This window comes from Melanerpes formicivorus, unplaced genomic scaffold (assembly GCF_026170545.1).
Source record: "Melanerpes formicivorus ecotype bairdi unplaced genomic scaffold, bMelFor1.0.p_v2 SCAF_7, whole genome shotgun sequence".
NCBI classification, from domain to species: domain Eukaryota; kingdom Metazoa; phylum Chordata; class Aves; order Piciformes; family Picidae; genus Melanerpes; species Melanerpes formicivorus.
In genome coordinates this window covers 12,302,872-12,330,140 of record NW_027142359.1, presented here as the reverse complement: position 1 = coordinate 12,330,140, position 27,269 = coordinate 12,302,872, and the positions used below count along the sequence as shown (strand labels likewise).

The window sequence follows — 27,269 nt, the reverse complement described above, 5'->3', positions numbered from 1 at the left end:
AAAATATTTGAGAGGTTTACTCAGTTAACAACAGAAAGCTCTCTGGACATCTTACAGCAGAAGCATAAAAGGCATTTTATTTGTATATGATTTTTGCATAAATTCTTCTGGTAATTTTGGTTGTTATTTGTTAAAATAAATGTACTTGTCCAACGAGGAAGAACTCTGAGTATTTCCCTTTCAAAACAGGTTAATCAGATTATAAGTGCTGCAGATGTAGATCAGTGTTATTCAGTCACACCAGCCTCACAACCGTATGTACTATAAAAGGCAAATTAAAGACATTCCACCACCATACCAACAAGTCACTCCATGACTTACTAAGCTTGACAGTCTGCTGTAGAAACTACAGCACTAATGAAAAGAAGTAACAACTAATTGATAGATTGATATCAACTGTTGAGAACTTCAACCACATAAAAGAATTATATAATGTGAGTAGCAAAGGGCACATGCTAGCAGAGCCAGCTTTTGTAGTTATTCAGTTTAATCCACAAAATGTTTGAAGGCATATTCTATCCATAGTTTCCTTCATTTAAGGTCTAGCAGCATCGAGGCAGGGTTCTCCAAGTAAGATTTCCACAGGTTAGAAAACCGGGCCATTGTAGCTCCATCAATGATGCGGTGATCAGCTGACCAACTCACATTCATTATCTGTGCTTTAAACACTTCACCTTTTTCATTGAACCGAGGGAGAACCTAAAATTCAGAGGAAAGGAAACAAAAGAATAGAAATATTAAATACTTCTCTACTTATGCTTTGTTAATGCATTCATCTCAATTTAAGTATTTTGCTGAAGTAGACAGCAGTAGTACCATTCCAACACAAGGACATTCCCATTACTGTTTGTGCTGCAGTTTAGAATATATTGCAAACCTACAGAGCAGGTTTTCATCATCATGGAAATACTGAAGTAGTGGAAACCTTTCTTGACTCAAAAGTTTCTTCCTGAATAGTTTAATGCATTATTATTGCTCAAAGTGGCAGTTTCCTTAAAGCATCCCCCTAAACAAAGTCTGATAGGAAGAACATATAAGAAGTTTCATAAATTAATACTAATTTCATTTCCAGCATTGATCTCAAATGTCTATGCTAAAGAATAAAGCTTGAAATTCAGAAAACATGAAACTGCCTTCACCATACAGAGTTCTGGATTATGAAACTGAACGTCATTTATCAGAAAATTTTCTAGTCTTAAATTTTCTCCTTGATGACAACAAAAATGCTATTGCCATCTTGTAAAACTTGTAAAAATAGATTTATATTGTTTCTTAATAATTAAAAGGCTAAATGGAGATGTGAGTGAAATTTAACAGGATTCTAGAAACCCAAACAAATCTAAACCTAAGAGACTTCTATTGAAACACTTGATGTTTCTGCACAATCATCTAAGAACAGCACACAGCTTTTCAACCACAGGCTATGCAGCTTCTGTAACATAAATAGGAAAAGTTGATATGAGACAGACAAAACAAGGGCACACTCCATGTTCCATTTTCATTCCAAATTACCTTGGTTAACTAAGTACTCACATCACTAAGGTAATTTTAATATACCTGTATCTTTCCAAGTGCTCCAATGGCTACTTCAGGAGGTAGTATCACTGGTTTGGCGTAAGTGCCACCAATCTAAGGGGAAAAAAACCCAAAGCTGAGGATAATAGTTAACAGTATGTTTTTTTATTTAAAAGCAGATGACCTCTTGCATTAATTGCTACAAGTTTTGTTCACTGCACATTAAGCTTCACTCCAGTATTCATTTGAGAAGCAATTTTCAGATGTAAGATCTCATTTTTCCTGTACTTACTGTGCCAACATTTGAAAGGGTGAATGTTCCCCCAGAGAGATCATTTGTTCCCAGTTGGCCTGCAGAGCCCAAGGACTGTAGGCGATTTAATTCAGCAGCAATCTCAAACACACTACAGACTTGAACATTTTTCACATTTGGGACAATTAAACCTTGCTCTGTGTCCATAGCAACTCCAATGTTGTGTGAAGCCTGCAATGAATTTCATTAAGCAGATAGTAACATGATCGGTCAACATTAAATGTATTTTACACAAAAAACATTTGAACAAGGTCTTATTTATCTTTTTAACTTAAGAAGTGCTTTTTATAGTAGGCAACTCTGTTACACATCTTTGAGGGAAGAAGGGGACATACATTTTTTTAGTATCAGTTTTCCACATCCCGAAATCAATTCTGCACTCAAAATATTTCACATGAGGATGATTGTGATGGGCAACAAAACATGACCAGCAGATTCTGAAGACAGCATTAAAAGTTTAAAAAAAATAAACTAAAAGAAAAAAGAGAAAAAGAAAACCCTGAGCTGCCTTTCATTTCCTAGAAGGAATACACAGAAACACATCTCAGAGATATTGATACATCACAAAAGGAGTTTGTACTTCAAAGAACATGTACACATCACCTAAGAAAATAAACACTTGCTGCCCAGAAGCATCAGTCCAGCACCTTGTATGAAAATTAAATAAATCTGTATCAAAATTGAGTTTAAAATATTACTTTAATACATAAAGGGTTGAGCACTGGAACAGTAGAACCACTGTGCTATTACTAAAAATAGACTGTATCAGCTTTAAAATGTTCTCATTTTAAATGTTTGGCCAAGCTTCAGGTGAAAAATAGGAAAACATGTTAGTTTTTTCGAGGCAAGCCTGAACAACAAAATGACTCTCAGTAAATGAACTAGTAAAATAAGATCAACAATAAATGAAATCCCATCTTAAAATTTGGAAACACAAATTATTTTTCAGCATGATACCATAATTTTGGTTCTTACAAAGAACATGGCTGAAAAGACCACATTAGCTGTTTGTTTAGGTTTTCTGTTCACAGCTTTTTTCAGTAGTTTACCAACCTTGTATGTGACATTTTGACAGCTTTCATCCAAAGAAGCATTAAGAATGGGGTACTGCAACAATCCCAGAGAGGCAGCCTGTTAAATATAAAGAGAAAAAAAGGATAGGGTTTTGTATTTTATAATTGGAGAGCTGCCTGGAAAAGAGGGAATGGTCAGAGACAATTTGGACTAGTAACAATGCAAAATGGTCTTAAACTCTTTGGTCTTGTCTGTTGATATTCTGTCATTATCAGGATGGCAGGGGAGGAAAAAAGACTACTTACAAAACCCAACTATACATCTGCCAGACACATAAAACATTATAATTACTCTCCCAACAATTCCAATCAAATATCCCAAATGTCCCCTGGGTACCAGCCCTCATGAACCAAGGGGTTCAGGAGGGTTGGACCTACTTCAAACAGGAGCTCTTGAAGGCACAGGAATTGGCGGTTCCCATGTGCCGGAAGGCAAGCCGGCGGGGAAGGCGACCGGCCTGGATGAGCAAGCAGCTCCTGGAGGATTTAAGGGGGAAGAGGAGGCTGTATCACCTTTGGAAGGAGGGGAAGGCTTCTCGAGGTATGTTCAAGGAAGCTGTTAGATTATGTAGGAATAAAATTAGGGAGGCAAAGGCCCAGCTGGAACTGAAGCTGGCCACCACAGTCAAAGATAATAAAAAGCATTTTTATAAATATATTAACAATAAGAAGAAGGGCAGGGAGAACCTGCACTCCCTATTGGACCTGGAGGGGAACACGGTGACTGAAGACGAGGAGAAAGCTGAGGTCCTGAACACCTTCTTTGCCTCAATTTTTAACAGCAAGGCAGGAGGAGTTCAGGACAAGTGGCCTCCGGAGCTGGGCGTTGGGGAGCAGTGTAATGCCCCGGAAATCCATGAGGAATTAGTTCGGGACCTGCTGAGCCACTTGGATATTCACAAGTCCATGGGACCGGATGGGATCCATCCTAGGGTGCTGAGAGAGCTGGCAGATGTGCTAGCTAGGCCACTCTCCATCATTTTCCTCCAGTCCTGGCTCACAGGTGAGGTCCCAGATGACTGGAAACTGGCCAACGTGGTCCCCATCCACAACAAGGGTCGGATGGAGGAACCTGGAAACTACAGGCCGGTCAGCCTGACCTCAGTGCCAGGGAAAGAGATGGAGCAGATTATCCTGGCGGCAATAACTGCGCACCTGAAGGATGGCCAAGGGCTCAGGTCCAGCGAACATGGATTTAGGAAGGGCAGATCCTGCCTCTCCAACCTGATCTCTTTCTATGATCAGGTGACCCGTCTGGTGGATGTGGGGAGGCCTGTGGATGTGGTCTACCTGGACTTCAGCAAGGCCTTTGACACCGTCCCCCACAGCAAACTGCTGGCTAAGCTGTCAGCCCGTGGATTGGACCATTACACTCTGTGCTGGGTTAGGAACTGGCTGGAGGGCCGGGCCCAGAGAGTGGTAGTGAACGGTGTCACATCCAGCTGGAGGCCAGTCACCAGTGGTGTCCCCCAGGGATCAGTGCTGGGCCCTGTCCTCTTCAACATATTCATCAATGATCTGGATGAAGGGGTAGAGTCAGTCATCAGCAAGTTTGCAGATGACACAAAGTTGGGGGCAGATGTTAGTCAGTTAGAGGGTAGAAAGGCTCTGCAGAGGGACCTCGACCGACTGGTCAGATGGGCAGAGTCCAATGGGATGGCATTTAACAAGTCCAAGTGCTGCACTTTGGCTACGGCAATCCCATGCAGAGCTACAGGCTGGGGTTGGAGTGGCTGGAGAGCTCCCAAACAGAGAGGGACCTGGGTGTGCTGATCGACAGCCACCTGAATATGAGCCAGCAGTGTGCCCAGGTGGCCAGGAGGGCCAATGGCATCCTGGCCTGCATTAGGAATAGTGTGGCCAGCAGGAGCAGGGAGGTCATAGTGCCCCTGTACTATGCTCTGGTTAGGCCGCACCTTGAGTACTGTGTCCAGTTCTGGGCTCCTCAGTTTAAGAAGGACATCGAAACACTTGAGCGTGTCCAGAGAAGGGCAACAAGGCTGGTGAGAGGCCTTGAACACAAGCCCTGAGGAGAGGCTGAGGGAGCTGGGATTGTTTAGCCTGGAGAAGAGGAGGCTCAGGGGTGACCTCATTGCCCTCTACAACTACCTGAAGGGTGGTTGTAGCCAGGAAGGGGTTGGCTTCTTCTCCCAGGCAACCAGCATCAGAACAAGGGGACACAGTCTCAAGCTGCGCCAGGGGAGGTTTAGACTCGAGGTGAGGAGGAAGTTCTTCACCGAGCGAGTCATTCGTCATTGGAACGGGTTGCCCAGGGAGGTGGTTGAGTCATCGACCCTGGAGGCGTTCAAGGGGAGATTGGACGTGGCACTTGGTGCCATGGTCTAGTCATGGGATCTGTGTTGATAGGTTGGACTCGATGATCCTCGAGGTCCTTTCCAACCTAAGTGATACTGTGACAAAAGTTATGACATTGAGCAACATCATTCTCAGCTATTTAGAGTACAACTATTTCAAGGAAGTAACATTAACTCTCCCTTAAGACAGCATAATGAGTGCTTACTTAGAATTCTGATTGAAAACAGCATTACCAGAACTTCCAGACTAAGCTCTGTATTCAATACATAGCTTAGGCAATGCATCAGCCTTCACTGATGCCAGCCATTGGAAATAGCAATTAAATGAGTGCAAATGCTTGGTCTTCTGAGCAAGGGACATACTGATTCACCTAAGGGACCAACAAAAACATAACAACCATAATAGCAACACCACATTTCACATGAGGTTCATTTTAACAGAATTTAGAAAATGTACTGAGAGCTTCCAAAATTTGTTTTGTGTAATTCAAATACCTAGTGAGATTTACTCCCACAATGAATAAAGCTTTAGCTGCTCTATCCTTCCCTATTAAGTATATTTTACAATTTCCATGATATTATATCATCCTAACTACAATTCCAGCAGGAAACTGGGAAGCGGTTCAATAAACAAGAAAAAGTGAGACTTTTTTTGTGACCTATAATTATTCAGATGATAGAGAGGTACACCAAACTTAAAACAATCACTGATTAAAGCTGGGCAAAATCTGGGTTAAGTCCTCTATGCAGCACTCTGCTGCACATCTCACCTTTATGAAGAAAGGCATAAAGGAAAGCTTAATTCCACGGATTTGTGCTACAGGTTTCAGCTCTTCTCGCAGATGAACAAGCTGAGTCAAATCAATTTCATCACAATAACCAAAGTGGGGTATCTTCAGGGCTGCACTCATAGTCTTTACCATTGCCTTGTGAAAACCTGGAAAATATTTGTGGATTTCTTAAACTAACAAAACCAGCTTCTGGAAAGGCAAGGTGACGTTTCAGTTATTTGTTTCTATTAGATAAATTAGATTACTTAAAAAATAAATCCCCAATTACAAAAAAACAAAAAAAAGACAGAGTAAAAAAAAGCAAAAACCTTTTATACTTATCTTCCTCTTTTAATGTGGAGTTTCTTACCTTAGTGTCTTGTGTGGTACTCCTCTCCTGAACAAGCGTGAATGCCAAAGTACATACACAAATATACAATATACAAAGTACATACAGTCAGAATCAAAGGGGCCTTACCTCCAGACAGGTGGAGGAGAGGGACAGCTATAGACTTACTGCATTGTGCAAAATCAATGGCTTGGCAGAGTGAAGAGGTGGAACCCATCTGTATTTCTGGTGTGACTGAGGGCTCTCTGCTACTGCATGTGTTGGAAGCTGAGCACCAGAATGCAAGCTACAGTTTGCTTTCACTTGGAGGGGTGGAAGGAGTCACTGAACTCAACTGCCCCAGGGGTGGAAACACAGCCCCACCATTCAGACTGTCACAGACTGATCCAGGCTGTATTGGAACAGAGTAGAGCTCCAGAGCATCTGCAGTGAGCAGTCTTCTGTGTACTGCAAAGTGATCTCATGTTGAGTGAGAATGGACAGTGACTGACATAAGGCATCTACTGTCTGATGTTCATTGCTGCTGGGCATGATGCAGATGGTACAGAATAAGGAGTAGAAAATATCAGGGACTGAGTTGAACCTGCTGCTGTTATCCATACCATGCTGCAGTCATGCCAGCTTCAAAAATGAAAATCCTAACCAGAGCAAAGTATTATGGGGCTCAAAGTTTGGACTGCAACATGGGAGGCTTCCTGTTCTGGTTGCTGTTTCTGGGTTCCTGCTAAACCCTTAAATTCACTGCACTTTGCTACTAACCACAATGTGACAAATTCCCACGTTTCAGAATTCCTACCTGTTTCAGCATACATTTCAAGAGGCATGAATTGAAAATGAGAAAGTACAGCTTGCAGTCCAACTCCATCCAACCGAAACATGAACAATTATCTCCTAAAACAGTAGCATCATACAACATGCTCCCATCAAAAGGAACCCAACTGTTGACTACGTAACATTTGCTGGTAGTCTATTGCAAACACTGTCTCAAGATTTTAATCATTTACCTGTTATAGGTTCAGTTTTGTCTTTTCCTGAAAACACAATGGGTCTGGAAAGAGGCACAGGAATTTTACGTGCTTTGTCCTTTGGAGCAGCTGGCATAGATTTTGGCGAAGGTGGCATAATTTCAGCTTTTGGTGATGGAGGTAAAATAGCTCCTGTTTGTTTGGCCAAGTAATTGAGTATGTCTTCTTTAAGGATTCTGTTATCTTTCCCCGTTCCAACAACTTCACTCAATTTAATCTGGAAAGCACATAGAAGCTATGATGCTTGTGTTTTACAGCAATATAAATATGTCATAGTATGAGCTATGGCTAAAATTATTCCAGTTATTGACCTAACATACCTACAGGGTATTTTTCCCCTTTCTATGATTCATTAGGTTCTCAGCATGACTCAAATCACCCAGAAGGCATGATGTCTTCATGTCTTACTCCAAACATTGAGGAGGAATTATGAATATTGCTTAAAATGTAATTGCTTCACAGGATCAATAGTGAAACGTTAATTTGAGGAAAGCTCTTTGTCACTTAAATTTCTCTACTTATTGTTTTATTTTGCTCCTAAAAATGCAAAAGCTTTCAAATAAAATGGAATATTCATAGATCCATGGCAAAAAACCCCAAACACTTTAAAAACCCCTTAGGAGATCACCTAGCATATCCTCTGCTCTAATACAAATCTGAAAAATACAGCAAGGTAGCTAAAGCTGAGATTACGTTTTTCCCTCCTTCTTCCAGTCTGTTCTGACACTTCATTATTTTCATTCTAAAAAGATTTTCTTAATTTACAGCCTAAGGCATCCTAGCTACATTTTAGGACCAGCAATTCTTTTCCTATCCAACCTAATCATCAGAAAGAACAGTCCTCTTCATCTTTACAACAGCCTTTACACATTTGAAATGTGTTTAGAAACAAGCAATTTCTCACTGCACTTCCCTCTAGATCAATGTTCTCCTAGCCAGTCAAACTGCTATATAAAAGATGGATAAAATTGCAGTAGGACCCAATTCAGCAAACTTACATTGTTCTCCATGGCCAGACGACGAACTGCAGGGGTTGCTAATGTCTTGTGACCTTTAATCTCTTGGTGAGTGTGCTCTTCGTGAGACATAGGAGGCGTTTCAACAACATCTTCTTCTGGGGCAACACCTGCAAGCAAAAAGGAAAATATTTACTTACTATATTACAAGTATTTGCTAAATTCTGACCCCAACTAGTCTGCAAATCTGTGACAGCTGGAGATTTTAACATGTACTCTGAGCTACTGTGGATGGGAAGAGAACTTGTTCAAGGCTGCTGCTTAAGCTAAATTTTAAATAAGAAACGTCTAGATCGTAAGATTTTAAAGCCTAATAAAACAGCACAGCTTTTTCTACTTAATTTTCTTGACTTCATAAAAGGAAAAAACATTTGGTTTAAGATTTTCTGGAGGGAAAAACAAGCTCCTATGTTAGTGATGGGTTTCTATGACAACAAACCTAAAAAGCACAAAAGGAAAAAAAATAGCTTACAGTACCTTTTGAAGCATCAATTTCAATGTCCACTAATGGTTTTCCAACATAAGCAATATCATCTAAATTGTAATGGAGTTTTCTAATGATGCCATCATAACGACTAGTAATAGTAACAGAAGCTTTATCGCTTTGTACTTCACAGATGCTATCAAACTGAGACACGCTGTCACCTTCTTTTATGTACCTAAGAGAAAAGACACAGGCTGCTGTAAAACACATTAAGTGTAAAAATTTGTGCTGTGTATTTTATTTCGGTAAGTTCAGCTATGTAAGTCCTAACAAGATGAAAACGTATTCCAGATAAGAATTCTACATAATGGATACATTTGCTGAATACCTTTTGCCTCACTGTTCCACAGCTGTTTGTTAAGTGAAATAACACAAAGATTTAGAATATTATCCCACATACATTTTTACTATTACTTTGGTAAAGCTAAGTTTTCTTGACAGATTATAAATCATCTGAAAATGAGTCCATCTTAGTCTGACGCTAAGGAAGCTTAGTCTCAAACTGCCAGGATCAGTATATAGTCGTGGGTTGGTAACTGGCTCAAAGAGTTCAGAGAGTTGTGATCAGCGACACCCAAGTTCAGGTGGAAGTCTGTAGCCAGTGGTGTTCCTCAGGGATCATCACTAACCTGGAAGAAGGGATTGAGTGTTCCCTCAGCAAATTCACTGATGATACAAAACCTGGGCAGGGTGGGGGCTGACACCCTGTCAGGCTGTGCTGCCATCCAATGAGATCTTGACAGGCTGCAGAGCTGGGTGAAAGTGAACCTCTTGAAATTCAATCAGGACAAGTGCAGAGTCCTGCATCTGGGGAGGTACAGACTAGGGGTCATCCTGCTGGAAAGCAGCTACAAGGGCACATTGCTGTCCCACGGATAACTTGCTGTCCACTAGGGCTCCAATGAGCAATGTGCCCTTGTAGTCAAGAGGGCAAATGGCAGGCTGGAGTGCATTAAGAAAAAGCATGTCCAGCAGGTCTAGGGAGGCTCTCCTCCCACTCTACTCTGCCCTGCCCAGACCACACCTGGAATACTGTGTCCAGTTTTGGGCTCCCCAGTTCAAGAGGGAGAGGGAGCTGCTAGATAGAGACCAATGTAGAGTTATGAGGATGACTGCAGGACTTTAACACCTCTCCTGTAGAGAAAGACTGAGAAAACAGGGGCTGTTCAGTCCTGAGAAGAGAAGGGCGAGAGGGGATCTTATCAACATCTTTAAATATCTGATGGGTGGGTGTCAGGATGAAGGTGCCAGTCTGGTTTTGGTGGTTCCCAGTGACAGGACAAGGGACAACAGGTACAAGCTAGAACATAAGAGGTTCCGTCTCAACATGAGGAGACACTTTATGGTGAGGGTGACAGAGCACTGGAAGAGGCTGCCCAAAGAGGTTGTGGAGTTTCCTTAACTATAGAATCATAGAGTCAATAAGGTTGGAAAAGACATCAAAGATCATCAAGTCCAACCTGGCACCCAAGACCTCATGACTACTAAACCATGGCACCAAGTGTCACATCCAATCCCCTCTTGAACACCTCCAGGGACAGTGACTCAACCACTTCCCTGGGGAGCCCATTCCAACAGCTAACAACTCTCTCTGTGAAGAACTTTGTCCTCACCTTGAGCCTAAACCTCCCCTAGCACAGTCTGAGACTGTGTCCTCTTGTTCTGGTGATTCCAACACCTGCCTGGATGCATTCCTGTGCAGCCTGCCCTGGATGATCTTGCTTTGGCAGGGGGGACTGGACTCCATGGTCTCTAGAGGTCCATTCCAATACCTAGCACTCTCTGATTGTGTGATCAGTTTCAGAAAAGAAAGTGGGAAATATTGTCTTCCATGCAAAGAGAGGTATTCTCACCTACTTGTACAAAGAACAAGTCTGTACAAAGAACAGTGTTGCCCTCCCTCATTGTACACTTTGATTTTGCCTAAGCCATTCATCACTGGCTTTTTATAAACTATTTAATGCCCCAATCTTTTACTGAAGTCAATAGAGAAGGAGTAAAGGGTAAAATTATGTGGATTCTCCAAACTAGTCTTTAATTTCTAAAGTTTAACATAAAGACAGATTTCCTGAATTCTAAAAGCCATTAATCGCTAAAGGAAAACCTATATACAGGTGCAGTTATGGCAACCTATTTCTTCCTTCCTTCTTTTCCACTCTCAAATAGACCAAATTGTAAATAAACAAAATGTAAAGCTGAGTATATACAAGTTCTTCAACTGACAAAGATGAAGCTTGGAAAACTTAAGGTGTAACCCAGAAAACATAACAACAGACAAATAACCAATAATACAGCTGCTGAACTGCTTGCTTAGTATATTTCTAAGGAAGTAAAGCTTACCATTCTTTCACAGTCACCTCCGTAATCCCTTCTCCAATGTCAGAAAGCTTAAACTGGACAATTTGGCCACGTGAAACTTAAAACAGACAATAAGGAAATACAGCATATTTAATATTAAATGGAAGACATCAGACAGCAAAATATAAATGCATCAAAATCAGTCTAGATACTAATCATATAGAAAGGGCTAATATAACACTCATAAAATAGCAAAATGTAATAAATTATTTTATTAAGAAGAAGATTACCAGCAGATGTTCTGAACAATCGCTGTTGATGACTAAACTTGAGGGCAGCTTTGTCAAACAGGCACACGTATTTTGATTTTATAAAGCCAATGCTGCTGCACGATCTAACACGGTGAATGCAAACCTGGGGGAGAAAAGTCTCAAGTGTTAATACGATGGACTGAGGAATGTAGAGCTCATTTAATATTCCTGAAGCAACACTAATACTAAAATAGTTTAATTATAGTTCATGTAAGAGCAGTTCTTAGGGAAACAATTATACTGACTACATACCAAACATACAATCACCATTAAATTAGCATAAGCTGTGCCAGGTTTTTAACTTCTGTCACTAACACAACACTTGGGAGATCAATCACAATAACAAAACAAATTAACAAAAATCATGACAAGATCTGGTAAGAGATTCATACTTGATGTTGTTTCTGTAAGCAATTATTCAGGACACACGTATAAAAAGCACACATAATACCAACATCAGCCATCTGAAATATTCTTATCCAGAACAGATGCTGGAAGGGTCACCCAGACTACAGAAAAAAAAAATCAGCATATTTTTCTGTATCAGTTCTTATTGCAGTTAAAGCTTGATGAGAAGTACTACTTGGAAAAGACATTCACACCAGAGGGCACAGATAGTTGCCGTTTTATTTCTGTTAATATAAGATGCAGTCATCTTCAGGCAAATATCATTTCACATCAACTTTAATGACATTTTTTAAGAATTAGGTGTGAGATGGTTTTCTTTCATAGTTACAATTAAGTTTACCCAGAAATCAACTAAAAGGCTCAGGAAAATTTTCTGAAAGGTTCTTCAGACAAAACCTTGTGCTGTAAAGCATCATATAATCAGTCATGATTTTGGTCAAAAGCAAAGCCAGTAGCAATAAAGAGGCATTTTATCATTAATCTCAACAGAAGTTAGTTCAGACCCTTTCTTATTTAGTTAAGACTTCTTAAATCTAATGTAATTCTGATGTTATGTTGTCTTTAGAGTGCTGTAAAATTAATAAAAATAATTTCTCTGTAGATACTCTCTCTTAATTAATTCAGAGATACAAAAAAACACATTCGGGTGCTACAATGTACCTCAAGTAGCTCAAAACTGTAAAATTTAGAAATTATCTTCTTAGAGGAGCCAGAAAACAGCATACCTGCATGGGAAAGTTCATTTTAACTTCTTTTTTAAAAAGTCCTTTCAATAATTACAAAATATATCAACACTTTCTGATTGTCCTCCCCACAGCCCCCCACTGCTCAAGTAACTGATTTTGTATTGCACTTTAAAAAAGTAGATCATTCAGAAAACTGTACAATTCTGAAATGACAAGGTACATATTTTGTCCCTATTATTTAATTCAGCATTGGAAATGGTATTTAATATTATTTTCTTTTAGGAACAAATATTTATACAATACAAAACTGGTATATAATGTAAGTCTGCATAAACCTATTTTCTCCTATTTAAAACTCTGTTTTTCTTCCTACTTGAGTCCGTGGTTAAGGTTTTTTTTTTTTTGTCCAGTAAGATGCTTTTATCCCAAACCTACAATAAAACTCTTTTCTCTTTATATGACCCTACACAGAAAACAGTCAATATTTACCTGCAAAGATGATCACAAGGAGCACATCAAATTTCTGAACTATTTCTAACTGTGGAGCTTCATAAAGCTTTCCATGTGTTTTTAACACTTGGTAACCAATACGGGTAGTGAATTAGTAATGTTACTGCCAAAAAACAAACTGGTTTTGCTACAGAACAGTTTAAATGCTGTTTCAAATTATATTTGCATTTTTTAAAACTTTAATTTTTCTGGTTTGCAGTTTTGCACATTCTTTATTAAAATCTTGGTGTGCCACAATGTTAAAACAATAATATAATACCAAGTACCTGCACAGAACAGGGTTCCATCCTAACAAGGGGAAAAATTACAATCCATGAAATAAAAGGGGCTGTGCTTATTAATTTCAGTAACACTATTTTGACCATGCAATCATTGTAATACTATTTCTGTGTCACCCTGAATAAGGAAATGGCAAAAGCATATAAAGATAAAATCAGTTCTAATAGCCATAGCATTCCTATCCACATACCTCAATGTCTGAAAAAATATAGCAATAAAAAACCCACAAGCACAGTATTAGCGGTTATGTTTCTGTCAGCACTATCACGCTGTATCACAATTTAAAGGCAATAGTGTCACAGTATGATACCACTTTTCTAGTGCAAGTCTTCCGAGTGTAGCGTTACTGTGGTGAGAAAAGGGTGAGGAGTCAGTGCAGTCTCTCACTGATGCTAGGGATGCAACAGCCACTGACACCTGGTTGACCACAACTTGTTTGAACCAAGACAACGTGGGAGCTCTACGCTGTTTGAGGGGAAATGGTTTCTTTTTAAGGCAACAACCAAAACTAAAAAAAAGGGGGCAAGGCCAACTGTGCTATTCTGAATCACCACTGATCAGAAATTCTACTGCTGGCTTTAGAATGTTTTTATGCAGCCTGCAGGCAATGAACTACCTGATGAAGTAACACTGAATTTCAAAGTCAAATTGCGGTTAAAGGATACTCCTCCATAGAACTTTTGACTTGCTGTCACACTGAGGCATCTTAATGAACTTACAATGAACTTAACTTGGGGTTTGTTTTGAGTAGGTATACTGTTTCTCCAACTACATAGTTGCCTATATACTAAACCAATGCCCTTGGTAGCACCTTCCAGTCAGACACTATTCCTCACCTAAATAACTGGCACTGTGTTCTAGTGTCCAGGTAACAGTTATTTTCCTACTAGTTAACACAAAGTCCCTCGGGCTCATTTCTCTTCCTCACCACTTAGAGTCCCCATTGACAAACACTATTACTTCATCCTTCCCCCTATTGCTAGCCAAAGTGCTTGCAAAAGCTCTGAGACTATTCAAATAAGCCCCACTAATGTATATAATAACCAGGTTATTTCTTGGATCTTATCCCTGTATCAAAGTAGGTCACAACAATTAGTATATCTAGCAAAATTCAAAATGTGCTTGCAGGAAACACACACTGTAAGTAGCCAATTCTATAGTTCAGTATGCACATAGATAAGGTGAGCACTGCTTTATCAGAACCTTCCTTTGGATTTAAAAGTAGATGATTTATTTACAAAGAAAACTGGAGGAAAAAAATACTATTTTCAATATTCTTAATTAGTAAAATTACTTATATGTAGCTTAAAATTAGATAATTACAAAATACTGCTGAAGAAATTCCTCACTACCATGCTTTCAAAATATAATATGAATAATTAGGGGGGGAAATAATAGAAAGCAGAATTCATCTTTAATTTTGTTCTCACTTGCATTATCTTACAAAAAGATGCTTCTTTTTCTGACATTCCACAAAACAGAAGTGACATAGTTGGAAACCAACACTTCGCTACAGCAGGGAGACTATAATACAGTAACGCCGAAAAAAAAGTACATTCACTTCTTTAAGTATGTTATCTCAACTACTTAATTAACAACTATCAAGGCTCCTGAGATTCAGATAAACATGTTTTCCCTTTTTGTGTGCTTAACTACGCCGCACCTGTGCAGAGGTGCGGTACGTGTGCGGAGGAGCGGCGATGGCAGTGTAACGCTCACCAGTGCAATGCATCAGATGACGAAGAAGGATGCCAGTAGATTATTACAGGACACGCACGTTTCTTTCACATGAAATATAGGCAACAGGGAAGACATTCAGGGAGCAGCAGCGTGGGGCGGAGGAAGCCCGTTCTGGAGGTTCCTGGGGATCGAGGGCACTCTGACCCCCAAGGCGCAGCGGGTAGGCTCCGCCGGCACCGAGGCACCACGGGTTGTGCGGGACTGGCACCGTCGGCAGATTGGCTACGAGGGACATAGTCACCCGTGCCGCCGCACCGCGGGATAGCGGCGGGGCGGGCTGGGGCGCTGCCTGCTGTCGGGCGCAACTGAAGTGGCCGCTGCCCACCCGCAGGCACGGGGGAGGTGGCGGCCGGGAGGGCTGAGGGGAGGCGGCAAGTCCGCGAGCGTCTCCTATTTGCTTCGGGGTCTGCGGCGCGGTCCTCGCCCACTCCCGGCTGAAGGGAAGCAACAGGGCTTCAGGATGCTGCTGCCGCCGAGACGCCGCGCGCTGTCCATCCCCTCACCAGCATACCGGGAGCGCCACCACCCGCAGGATCCCCTGCTCCCCTTACCAGGCGTCCCGCGGCTCGGCAGCAGTTCCTCAGAGCGGTCACGGCCGCCATCTTACTCCGGGAAGAGGCAGCCCCCACGCCCCACACACCTCCCACCGATCAGCCAACCGGACTGCAGCCACGCCGACCGCAGCCAACCAGGCAGCAGGCACGGGCCAGGGTGGGCGGCAGCGGAGGGGGCCGGGAGTGCGGCGCGGTGGCGGGAGTAGCCGGCTGGTCCCGACCGCTCTCCCGGGCGTACTGGCAGCTCCTCGGAGCTGTCACACGGCCACGAGAAGTAATGGGAGGACTAGCGCCTTACGGGGGTTCCTGCAGCAAAGCCGCTAGCTGTGGTGCAAGGAGTGCAGCTTCCCTTGGCCGAAGTGGCGGGAAGGGCTCGACCTTTTCTCGTACACCTGTAATAAAGTCCCGAGAGTGACTGCCAGACCAGAAGGCGTACATCTCTCCGTGCTTCTTGTAGCGATCTCACTTGGGAGGGAAACTATGCGCTTGTGACCGTGACGGCAGAAGCCCGGCCTCCAGACTTCAGCAGCGGCACACGGCGCCGTGGGGCAGAGCTGTGCCCGCGGAGCTGCGTCCCAGATGCCATTTGGTCACGGCCTGCAAGGTGCCGCGTTTGTCACCGCTCCGGCCTAGCGCGGCCCTTAACCATAGCCTTGGGACAGGGGAAAAACATTGCCTCCTCCTGGACGCCGTGCTCAGCTCTGTGCCGGTACATGGTCCTTAAAGCGGGGAGAATGAAGACCGCACTTCGCGCTGCTCGGGCGCTAGGCCCCGGCGGCTGTCTCTCACGCCGCGGAGCCGCCCCTGCCAACCCACGGCGGGTGGGCGCCGAGGTGGCTCCGCCCTGCGCCTGCTCCAACGCTGTCCCCCCGCCCGGGCGCCGACAGGTTGGGGCGCACTGGAGCACGTTTTGTGCGCGCTTCCGTCACCAAGTGTTCGCGACCACGGGGGGCTGCTTCACCGAGGGCTCGCCGTCTGCAGGGCCCCGCTGGGATTCCATCGGCGCGGCAGGGGCCTCTGCGAGAGACAACTGCGCTCGCTGCCAGTCATGGACGGGAAGAAGGTGGAGATAGACGGCGGGATCATGGAGGGGGTGAGCTCCAGCGGCGGTCTGGCCTCTCTTTACCTCTCCCTGGGCAGCGCTGACGGCCGGGCCGGTAGCGGCCGACTGGGTGGGAAGTGTCATAGCGCCTGACGAACGCCCTTTCTCCGTGCAGGGTGGGCAGATTTTGCGAGTGTCCACGGCACTGAGCTGCTTGCTGGGCCTGCCGCTACGGGTGCACCGGATCCGCGCCGGAAGAAGCCAGCCCGGCCTCAGGTAAGGGCCATCCCTCGTCCTCATGTCTTTTTTTCGCCCATAGGGCTGGCGCGGGCGTGGTGGACCAGGGGTGCGTCCAGCGGGGTCCCGTTACAGTGTGTGTAAGTCCAGGGCTGTATCCGTGCAAACTCTTTAGCTTGCTTTTGGCTGAAATACTTCCAAGAACAAATCTCATATTTCTATTGCTTTGAGAGGGCCTTTAAATCAGAAAGTCCTGTCTGTGGCTCACTTATGTGGAAAGAATTGCTTAGGCTGGACGAGACCTTTTCTTTTATATCATAGGCTACAACCGTTAACATAACACTTGCAAGTCCACCACTAAACCTTATCTTTAAACACCATGTCGACACATCTTTTAAATAATTCTGGAGATGATGACTCATACCCAATCTTAACCTCCTCTGGCACAACCTGAGACCATTCTATCATCCTATTATTTGCTACAGACCAACACCCACCTCATAACAATCTTCATTTTTGTAGAGAGCAATAAGGTTTACCCTGAACCTCCTTTTCTCCAAACCGAAGAACCCTAGTTCTATCTGCCACTCCTTTTAAGACCCTTCACCAGCTTTGTTGCTCTTCTTTGGACAGCACCTCCATGCTTTTCTTGTAGCCAGGGGCCCAAAACTGAACACAGTATTTGAAGTACAGCCTGCCAAGTACAGGGGACAGTCACTTCCCTACTCCTGCTGGCCACACTATTTTTGATAGCAAATATATGGAAAGATTGAGCATGGAGGAAAGCTAGAGTATGAACTGGGTACCCCACAGTCTCCTGGTGAGAGGACTGGAGCGCTTCACCTGCTCCTCTCAGTGCTGTTCCTCCCTGTCCATGTCTGACTGGCCAGGGAAAGTGAGGGCACATCTCTTAGGCACCACAGTTACAGACCTTCTCAAAAATATTCTCAAAGGTGCTAAGCAGACTGCACCATATGAAACATGAAAATTGAGGTCATGTCATGCCTCAGCAAAACAAGGCTCGTTGAACACACAGTACTAAGAATAGTTCATTTATATCCTATTTAAATTACTCAAAGGGAAAAAAGAACAGCAGGACAGATACATAGCAAATCTGCTAAATCTTTTGTGGCTTTGGCAACTGGTTACTGACTTGGCTGCAGCTCAGTACTGCCATCTTCAACCCATTGCATTTTTGTCCAAGCATTTGTCACATTAGCACAAGCCACTGCTCCTTCATCTCATGTCTGTCTCGACCCAGTCTAATAGAAGACACACCAGAATCCTGCAGTTTCCAGAACAGCGTGAATGTTGCTCCTTTGGCTCCTGTGAACTCAGAAGTACTTTAGGAGTCAGACTGAATTTCTGATCTATGTTTGATCTGAAATTTGCAATGGTAGTATTTGTTAGTTGGTGTTCAGTAGATCTTTTAATGTAACATGAGTATGCAGTCTACTTACATGTATCTTTAATTCATATCCAAGGCCTCAGCATCTATCTGGATTGGAGATGATTCGAGATCTATGTGAGGGTAAGCTGGAAGGTGGAGAAATTGGCTCAACAGAAATAATCTTCACTCCTGGGAAGATCAAAGGTGGAACCCACATAGCAGATACGAAAACAGCAGGGTATGTCTTTGTACATGGATAATGACTGACCTGTAACACCACTTAACTGATTTTGGTAACTTTGAAATTATCAAAAATGAGCAGAGGGGAAAAAATAACATTGATAGATGGGTGAGGAGCTAAAGTATTTGCTGCCTGACCCAAATATATGTGACCAATGAACCTTTAGTGTAGGCAGGATATGTATGAATAAAATTAATGCAAATTAAAAATTATAGTTGCTATGTAAGTTGAATCCTTGGTTAATGTTAAGCAAAACCCAGCTGCCTGTGTATTTAAACTTTATCTGTTATTTTCTCGCATTAGTACATTACATATCAGGTCACATGCATCAAATTAGGTAACTGTCTCAAATCTGTGAGATCTGAAATAATCCGTATCATATAATAAAGTAGATTTTGAGATTTTACTTACACATGCAATGATACAATATGGGATACTAGTGTTGGAACTGGGAACATGCTATCCGTGGTTATACGTGCATGTCTTCCTCCTATTCTATATTTCTGTGTTAGCTCCTTTGTTCTTGGGATCTGCTGCAAAACCAAGTAAGTGGGTTTTAGTTATGGAAGACTGGGGTGAGCAGTTGACTGGAAGCTAAGTCAAGTTAGGCATAAGTTACAGTTTACATTAAGAGAAATATTTTTCTGACCTGAAACAGTGTAAACAGCTAAGCTGATGCCTTTTAGTTAATACAGAAAGGTTTAACTAAGCAATGATACAGCAGAATTAGTGATTAAACACAAGCAAAACAAACAAAAGAAACAGTACAGTTTACAAAAACTTAGAAGTTATTTAAGAAAACCAAACCGTGTTTTCTTCAGTTCAGTGGTGACTGCTGTTTTCACAATTCAAAATGCTTGAAACCCCTATGAGATAACCATTTTCTTTTACTGAAAAACTAACTTTTGCAAAATTTATCTTGGAAGTTGCTTAGTATCTGTGAAATACAGAAAGAATCTGGTTATCTAAAAGCATACTTCCCATGTTCCTAAATTTTCTTGTTTGGCATGCTGACCAGCTTCTAAGAAACTTTGTTGTTTTCTAAATGCTTTGTTATCAAGTAAGTGTTAGAATTACTACCTAAGCTTTTTCTGGGTTTGTCATCTGCTAGCTATACCTACAATTTTCACAATCCTATCAGTGCAGCAAGTAAGCTACATTGTTTTTATTTCAAACAAGTACATTAAAGATACTTAGCTACTTAGACTTGCTAAAGACATGACGTTTTAAATTGATTTTTTTTTTTTAGTACTAATACATTTATAGATTACATTCAAAATCAATTAGTTATATAAATGTTCTGGAAAGCCATTTGTCTTTGATGTATAGTGATTCTATGGAATTATACAGATTATGATTACATGACATGGTAGGGGGTTGGGATTAGATGATCCTTGAGGTCCATTCCAACCCTGACAATTTTGTGATTCTGTGACATTTGAGTATTTTATAATTGCTTTTAGGAGTGTGTGTCTACTGATGCAGGTAGCGATGCCCTGTGTGCTGTTTGCTGCTTCCCCATCAGAACTTCATTTAAAAGGTGGGACTAATGCTGAGATGGCTCCTCAGATAGACTACACAGTCATGGTAGGGAAAAACTTCTTTGGCTTGGTGCATCTTTTATGTGTATATATACAACATAACTGCAATACTTCTGTTGCTCTTCCTGCAAGTTTATTTGAAATTATGGAGTCAGGCATGGGAGTGTAACACTATTAGTGTACTGTTTGCAGAGCGCAACCAGTGTTTCATGGATTTCCCTGAAACAGCAACTAGTCTTTTTGCTTCTAATTATTGAAGAAAACATCATTTAAAATATATTATTTATACTAGAAGTGCGATGATTTGCTAAAGAATTTCTCTCCCTCATTTCATAAGAAAATCCTTTTGCACTATTCAGAAGAAATGTGAAATAAGCTATATGGATGAGACTGGCTGTCTGTTTTGTTTTAATAATGTAATGAATTTATATGATGCTTTTTTTTTTTTTAAGATTATATAAAACAGTGGAAAATTGTAAATGCAAGACAGACTCACTCTGTGATTTGTATATATGCTTGTTTTCCAGGTTTTCAAGCCAATTGTTGAAAAGTTTAATTTCACATTTAATTGTGACATAAAAAAGAGGTGAGTTATGGGAGACATGGAAAGACACATCTTACTGAACTGTGATCACAGAAGCACTCACACCAGGTGCTCCCAATCAAGCTGAGGGATGAATTTATAATACATAAACTAATCTGCATTAGCTGCCCCTGTGTTCTGTCGCTGCATGATGAATGTGATATGGCTCACTCTTGGTTTTGTTTTCCATTGGTGAGTCTTCAGCTGCTATTAACAGGCTACCTCTAGGGCAAGCACATGGTAAACAGGTAGTACATTACTAAGGTTTTTCTGATGTGGCAAGTAATGCTTGTGTTAGGTTGTTAATAAGATGTGCAATGTGAGGTAATACTATTGGAGAATTTAATTCTATTCTAAAATTTTCAAAGGCACACATCAATAAAATTCATATGTACAGAAACAGACTTTAAAATGTATAATAGAATAGAATACATGAAGAGCCTTCTGCCTCTTTTCTTGGTTTCCTTGTGATCTTTGCATTTATATCTGATTAGTGTTTCTAAATAGGGGTTACTACCCTCAGGGAGGTGGTGAAGTTGTAGTCCAGATGTCACCAGTCAAAGAGTTGAGCCCAATAAACTTAACAGAACGTGGCACAGTGACAAAGATATATGGAAGAGCATTTGTTGCTGGAGCGTTGCCTATAAAGGTAAGAGCTGATAATAGCTCTGGTAGTATCCAGCTTCATAAATCTATACAAAATTGCATGTAATCTGCTTAACCTGCCTCTGCTGTTCCTGTGTTTTGCAGTCTTTCACTTTATTAAATGGTTTTGATTATTCAGGCTGTAGAATAGACTTTTGGACATTTCTAAAACGCAAGCAATATGGTAGCAGCTAAACCAGGAAATGAGAATGGTATCCTCGATATCCTTCATATGACTGTTCTAAAGTCTTTAGTACATATTGAGAGGTATCTTGTATGTGATTTACATATCATTCATATTTACATGGATTATTTTAAATCTGGAATCATCCCCTTCATAGATATATGGGTCAACTATGGTGCCATGTCTAGGCAGAATTCAGACTGCATCAATTTTTTGTCAAATATTGCTGAGGGTATTAGACAAAGTTTTGGGTAGCAAAGGTAAAACAGAGATCTGTTCCTTTGTACTCCCTTCTATTTATTATTCCTGTTCTGTCTGTATTTACAGCAAATGGGTGGTGGGATCTCCTTAAGGCTCCCTCTCTCACACAGGCTAGGAATTAGTAGAGGAAGGAAAAGGAGAAACTAACTTAGTTTTTGAAGAGCTGTGGCCTGCTGGGTTTGGTCTCAACACCTTCAAACTATGAATAGTGACTGTGATTGGATCACAAGAATGAGATAAGCTTCATTTGCTGCTACCTGCCTGATTTAAAACTGTTATTTTTTATTATATCTTACAGAATATATCCTGTACATAATAGTTGTGGGGTGCTTTAGTTTCGTGGTTTTGTTTGGGTTGGTTTGGTTGGTTTTTTACAATCTAATGTTTTGAGATAATCAAGGCTGAAATGGTATCATTCTCCTTATGAATGGGAAAATGTCCTTGAATTTCTAGTGACAGTTAAGCTTCTAGATACAGCAATGTAATTGTCCTTTAAGCATTTAATGTTACCATAATTTTGTCAGAAAATTCCTAGAAGAGATGATCTTTAGTGCTTACTTGTAGGGGTTTTATAACAATCCTTTGTTTTCTAGTTAATAAAGTAGCCCCTTTAATCAGAAATTGATGGTAATAATTAGACTTATGAGGATAAAGTATTACTATAGTTATATAATTGAATCAATGTTTTTACCTCCTATCCTGTCAGCTGGCAAAAGACATGGCAGCAGCAGCAGTGAGATGCATCAGAAAAGAAATCAGAGATCTTTACATTAACATTCAGGCCGTTCGAGAACCTGATGATCAAGCTGTTGGGACTGGAAGTGGAATAATGTAAGATGAGCCCAAACTTTATATTGCTACCTGTAACTTTGCTGGTTGATTAGCTAGATATTGATTATGTATCTGCTAAATAAAGTGTAATGTGTGTGATTTTGTTCTTAATACAGATTTTGTTTTTTCTGCTTAGCATTGTTGCAGAGACTTCAACAGGTTGTTTGCTAGCTGGATCATCACTTGGCAAGAGAGGTAGGAGTTCCATGAAGTACGCTTCCTCCAGATTTAGCTTGATGTGCTATGAGTAAATAGGAACCTGAAGAATAATCTGTTCAAAGAGCTGATGCTTTGAGCGTTGGATTTTTAAATGCATGGGTTTTAGTAATAAAGGACAGTGCAAATGAGAAGATTTTAAGACAGCTAATATAATCTTACACTTTGTACTAAGATACTTCTGTGTAGTGACAAAAATTACAAAATTATTAAATTTACTTTTTATCAGGGTGGATTTTTAAGGATCATTGAGCAGAAAATGCTTATGGACTTTAAGAACATACAGTCTTTGTGTGGTTTTAGTTCAACCGTGAATCTAGATGTGTGTCTATATTAAAAGGAGCAGAAATTATTTTGATTTAAAATGGTTTGAATGAAATATTTCTCTGCCTAAGTTGGGCTACTTTCTTTCCACTGCTTAGGAAGTATGAATTGTATGTCATGTCAGATGGAAGGGGTTTTTAAGTGGACATTTGAGGCAAGAACATGGAAATAAGACTTAAAAAGTTGATCATTTCTTGATTTATTTTTTTTCCTTCTGTATTTTTATCCCTATGTCCTGGATTTCTCTATTAGGAAAGAATCCTGACAAAGTTGGCATTGAAGCAGCTGAGATACTGCTTAAAAATCTTAAACATGGTGGAACTGTGGATGATTCTCTGCAAGACCAAGTAAGGCTCCTGTATGTGTTTCCATGATGTTGAAGTAGCAAGAATACACGTATGTATTCCCTCTAAAGAATATAAATCTAAGCCAAGAAATAATTGAGATGTAGACTGTATCTCTATAGGTGGGCATGGCTTTACATAATCATTTTATAATTAGAAGTTGTAGGAGGTTTCCAGGTGTGGTCACAGCATCAGTAAGATTAGCAAATTATATGGAGTTCTTGGGAACCACAGATTCCTCTGGCTTTACAGTAACACCCTTACATTTTCCCTCCCTGTAAATTTTATTAGGTATTGATGAAAGATGTAGGAATTTACTTCTATTTGGTACTCCATGTGATGGAATACAAATAGCTTCCTGGTTGCATATTAAGACTGATACTAAGTGAAGCTATTAGAGAACAGAATATCTAGGAGGTGCTCCTCTGTGCCTTGTTCACCCCCTTTCACTTGAGAATGATGATCCCTCCCCTATCTTATTTTCGGTAACGCAGCCTCATAATAATCTTGGACTGTTCTAGATGGGATGCTGTTAACTCTCACCTGCAAACACCTGCCCACACATTATGCAGTATAACAGGAAGTATTTAGGTCTTGGACCCATCCTACTTTTTCCAAAGCATGGGCAGTACATTTGGTGAAACATGCCACAGCTAGAGTCAGAGTATAAGGGAACTGCTCAGAGTTATGCTTACAGAGTACTTGTGGTGGTGAAGTTTGTAATTCACATCTCCTCTTCTTTTTTTTTTTTTTTTTTTAATATCTGTCTGGGGAATATGTCATCAGAAAGTGTAAGAGTTGAGAAACCTTCCTAAGTTTTTTGTGTCCATAAAGATAACTTACCAATCTGGAGTACTTCAGGATGGGAGAGAATGAAGTATAAAAGTAGTAAAGTAGTAAGTAACAGGAATTCAGTGGCAAACTCCACTGGACAAGTAGCAGCCCTTGTGCAACAGGCACTTAGAGTAGTCACTTCCAAGCATCCTCAGCCTTGCATCATTCTTAGCATTCAGCATCATGAAGTTTTATGAAACTTGACAAACCACACTTTCACATCTGCAGACATTTTGCGTGACTTTCCTTTTTTGTTGCTGTTATCAACTCCCTAGGATCTGAAGAGTTACTTAATAATTAATTACCTTTCCTTCCCTTTCAGCTGATTATTTTTATGGCACTAGCAAAGGGAGTATCCAGAGTGAAAAGTGGACCAATTACACTTCATACTCAAACAGCTATACACTTTGCAGAGCAGCTAACAAAGGTGAGCACAAAAGTTCAGGAAATTGATTGTCATCCAGTAACTAGGTAGTGTAGAGTTTAGCAGGCATTGTGAACTGAATTTGATCATGGAGGGCAAACACTGATAAAATAATTGCTACAATATTTATATAGTTTTCCTGTAGAAAGTTAGCTGTTTGGGTGGGTTAGCTGTTTGAGTGGGTTGGATTGGTTGATGGGTTGGACACGATGATCTTGAAGGTCTCTTCCAACCTGGTTTGGTTTATTCTAAAGTGAATATACTTTAGAGTTAAATGCTTCTAGAATGGTGAGATACTTTCACCACCTTTATTAAACATTTAATCAAATCAAAGTTGTAATACAACACATGGCAATATGATTATTGAGCATCAGATACTCAAGTAATGAAGTTATAACATAAATAAGTTTAAATATTATGTATTCCTAATTCTGTTTTAGGCCAAATTTACTGTGACAAAGTCAGAAGAGGAAGATCCCAGTAAAGATACCTACATCATTGAGTGCCAAGGAATGGGGATGATAAACTCAAACTTATAGGGTAAAAAGGAAAAGAGAAGCATCAAGATGACAAAAGCAAAACTCAACATACCTCAGTGATGCATTGCACTACATTTTGATACATGTGTGAACAGGAAGAGCCTTCTGTCATATCTGAATGATGTAATTCCGAGCATGATGTCAAGTTTTTCCTTGGTGTGCTGAGAATGAAAAATTGATATATCTTCTTTTCTTTTTTTTTTTTTTTTTAATTATTTTTTACCATGAGCAGCAAAAGCAGTAAAACAGGACAGCAGATAGAATATGTTGTATGTATTTGAGAGCTTCAGTTTAGCAGAAGTTCAGATTCACCAAAGTAGAAAATAACCATGTCAGTTTTGAAAGCACATTGATGCATTCTTTCCCCTTTGGAAAAAATGAAGTTCTATTGTTAGGGGACTTTTGTGTTACAAGGTACGTGGAAAGAAGTGCACCATTAAATCTCTGTCCTTTTTCTTTAACCACTGTGCTTCAATTGTGCCTGAGGAAATAATAAAGCACTATCACCACATGAAGGCCTGGTTCTTATATTTGCTGTTACCTCAGGGAGTAGTGTCAGTAGAACATTGATACAAAGTAACTTGACAGAATTTCCTTCTCTCCCTACAGGAGAAAAAACAAACAAAACATTGTATCAAATAGGTTTGTTTTAAATCTTTCCATCTGTTTTAAAAAAACTTTCTCAGGCACGGTAAAATAATGTGCTACATCACATCCTAAACACAAAATACTAGCTTTATGATTGATTGGATTTTCTGTCTATGGTTGTCCTTATTAGCATACTAACTGGGTCTACATTTTCACCAAACTGTTTGTTGTTTTCAAAGGGAGTACTTAATTACAGCTGAGATTAGGAAGCTACTGAACACACACACGTACACACAGATGCATGCATATATGTACAATGAGCACTCTATCTACACAGGTGTATGTAGGCATATAAAATCCACCTGGGTTATTCCCATTATGTAGACTATGTGTGGAAGACCTTCTGTCCCTCCAGCTTTGATCGTGCCTTTTCTGAAGTAAAAGGAAAATACAAGAAGTAGTAGATCATAATTTGTTCTGCAGCTGAAGAACTGGATCCCAGAGTTGGAATCACATAACCAAAACTATATAAATACTCTGTAAGCTTGAATTAATTTACACATTTTCCACAGCCCACTTTGCAGCCTTTGCTCTAGGATCTTTTTCTCAATTGAAGCTAACAGCTGAAGATACATCTTGAAGTATTGTTGGTCGTGCTCATTAGGATAATCAAATTACTGCATTTATGACATGAGAAAAATCCTTTGCTAATATACAAAAAAAGTTCAACAACTATCTGCTTAACAATGTATTTCTTCTTTGCATTCTTCCCCTCTCCCCATGCAAAAACTAGTGCAAAAGAATGGCTTGCAATTAATTGACTACATCTTTTTTTTTCACTAATACTGGGAACAGACTGAAGGCGGCAGCAGATACCTGCTGAAGTTTGTAACAGTGATCCTGGACTGCCCTTGAAGAGCACCTCTGGGAATTACTAGCCTGTGCTGCTAATGATACTCAAAGTTTCCTTTTGGAAGAACTTTGTATTGGAAAAAAAAAGAAAGTAAGTTTCCTTTTTGTTATTTTTGAAGTTTCATCCTTGGATTCTCTGCAAAACATTACAGAAACATTCATTTGGGTTGGAAAAGACCCTCAGGATCACCAAGTCCAACAGATAACCCTACTCTACAAAGTTCACCACCAAACCATATCCCCAAGCACCATGTCTAAACGACCTTTAAACACATCCAGGGTTAGTGACTCAATCATCTCCCTGGGCAGCACATTCCAATGCCTGACCACTCTTTCTGTGAAATTTTTTCTCCTAATTCAGTATCTTTTTGCCAGTATCCAGCCAAGCAACTTTCACAGAGTACAGGCAATTAAATTTATCTTTTATTATGCAATTCCAGTGTTTATAGAAATGCTGCTTGAGAGATAATAAAATTGCCATTCTTTC

The 27,269-nt window shown here is 40.6% G+C and overlaps 3 protein-coding genes across 4 annotated transcripts in view; 1 reads left to right on the top strand and 2 right to left on the bottom strand.

The window, feature by feature from the left end:
* Positions 1 to 51: 51 nt before the first annotated feature.
* DBT (dihydrolipoamide branched chain transacylase E2) lies at positions 52 to 15,761 on the bottom strand. Of its 2 annotated transcripts, none has more exons than XM_068141043.1 (11): positions 15,644 to 15,761; positions 11,449 to 11,572; positions 11,201 to 11,276; positions 8,854 to 9,035; positions 8,359 to 8,486; positions 7,340 to 7,577; positions 5,987 to 6,153; positions 2,882 to 2,959; positions 1,808 to 1,999; positions 1,558 to 1,629; positions 52 to 699 (listed from the first exon to the last, which is right to left on the bottom strand). In XM_068141043.1, exons 1-11 carry the CDS (start codon positions 15,692 to 15,694, stop codon positions 532 to 534), a joined length of 1,476 nt encoding a protein of 491 aa, XP_067997144.1. In that variant the 5' UTR covers positions 15,695 to 15,761; the 3' UTR covers positions 52 to 531. The 2 variants fall into 2 exon arrangements, with proteins under 2 accessions (XP_067997144.1, XP_067997143.1); XM_068141042.1 differs by lacking the exon at positions 15,644 to 15,761 and adding an exon at positions 12,538 to 15,610.
* Positions 15,762 to 16,518: 757 nt separating this feature from the next.
* RTCA (RNA 3'-terminal phosphate cyclase) lies at positions 16,519 to 25,793 on the top strand. The gene is made up of 11 exons (XM_068141044.1): positions 16,519 to 16,739; positions 16,864 to 16,964; positions 18,410 to 18,553; positions 20,020 to 20,143; positions 20,625 to 20,683; positions 21,188 to 21,329; positions 22,477 to 22,601; positions 22,738 to 22,796; positions 23,394 to 23,488; positions 24,642 to 24,746; positions 25,184 to 25,793. The coding sequence occupies exons 1-11, from the start codon at positions 16,695 to 16,697 to the stop codon at positions 25,280 to 25,282; spliced, it is 1,098 nt and encodes a 365-aa protein (XP_067997145.1). The 5' UTR covers positions 16,519 to 16,694; the 3' UTR covers positions 25,283 to 25,793.
* Positions 24,222 to 27,269, bottom strand: part of VCAM1 (vascular cell adhesion molecule 1) — a 68,740-nt gene continuing 65,692 nt past the window's right edge. Inside the window, exon 9 of the transcript XR_010987656.1 lies at positions 24,222 to 25,885. The gene's annotated coding sequence lies outside the window, so the exon portion shown is untranslated. The remainder of the gene's footprint in view (positions 25,886 to 27,269) is intronic.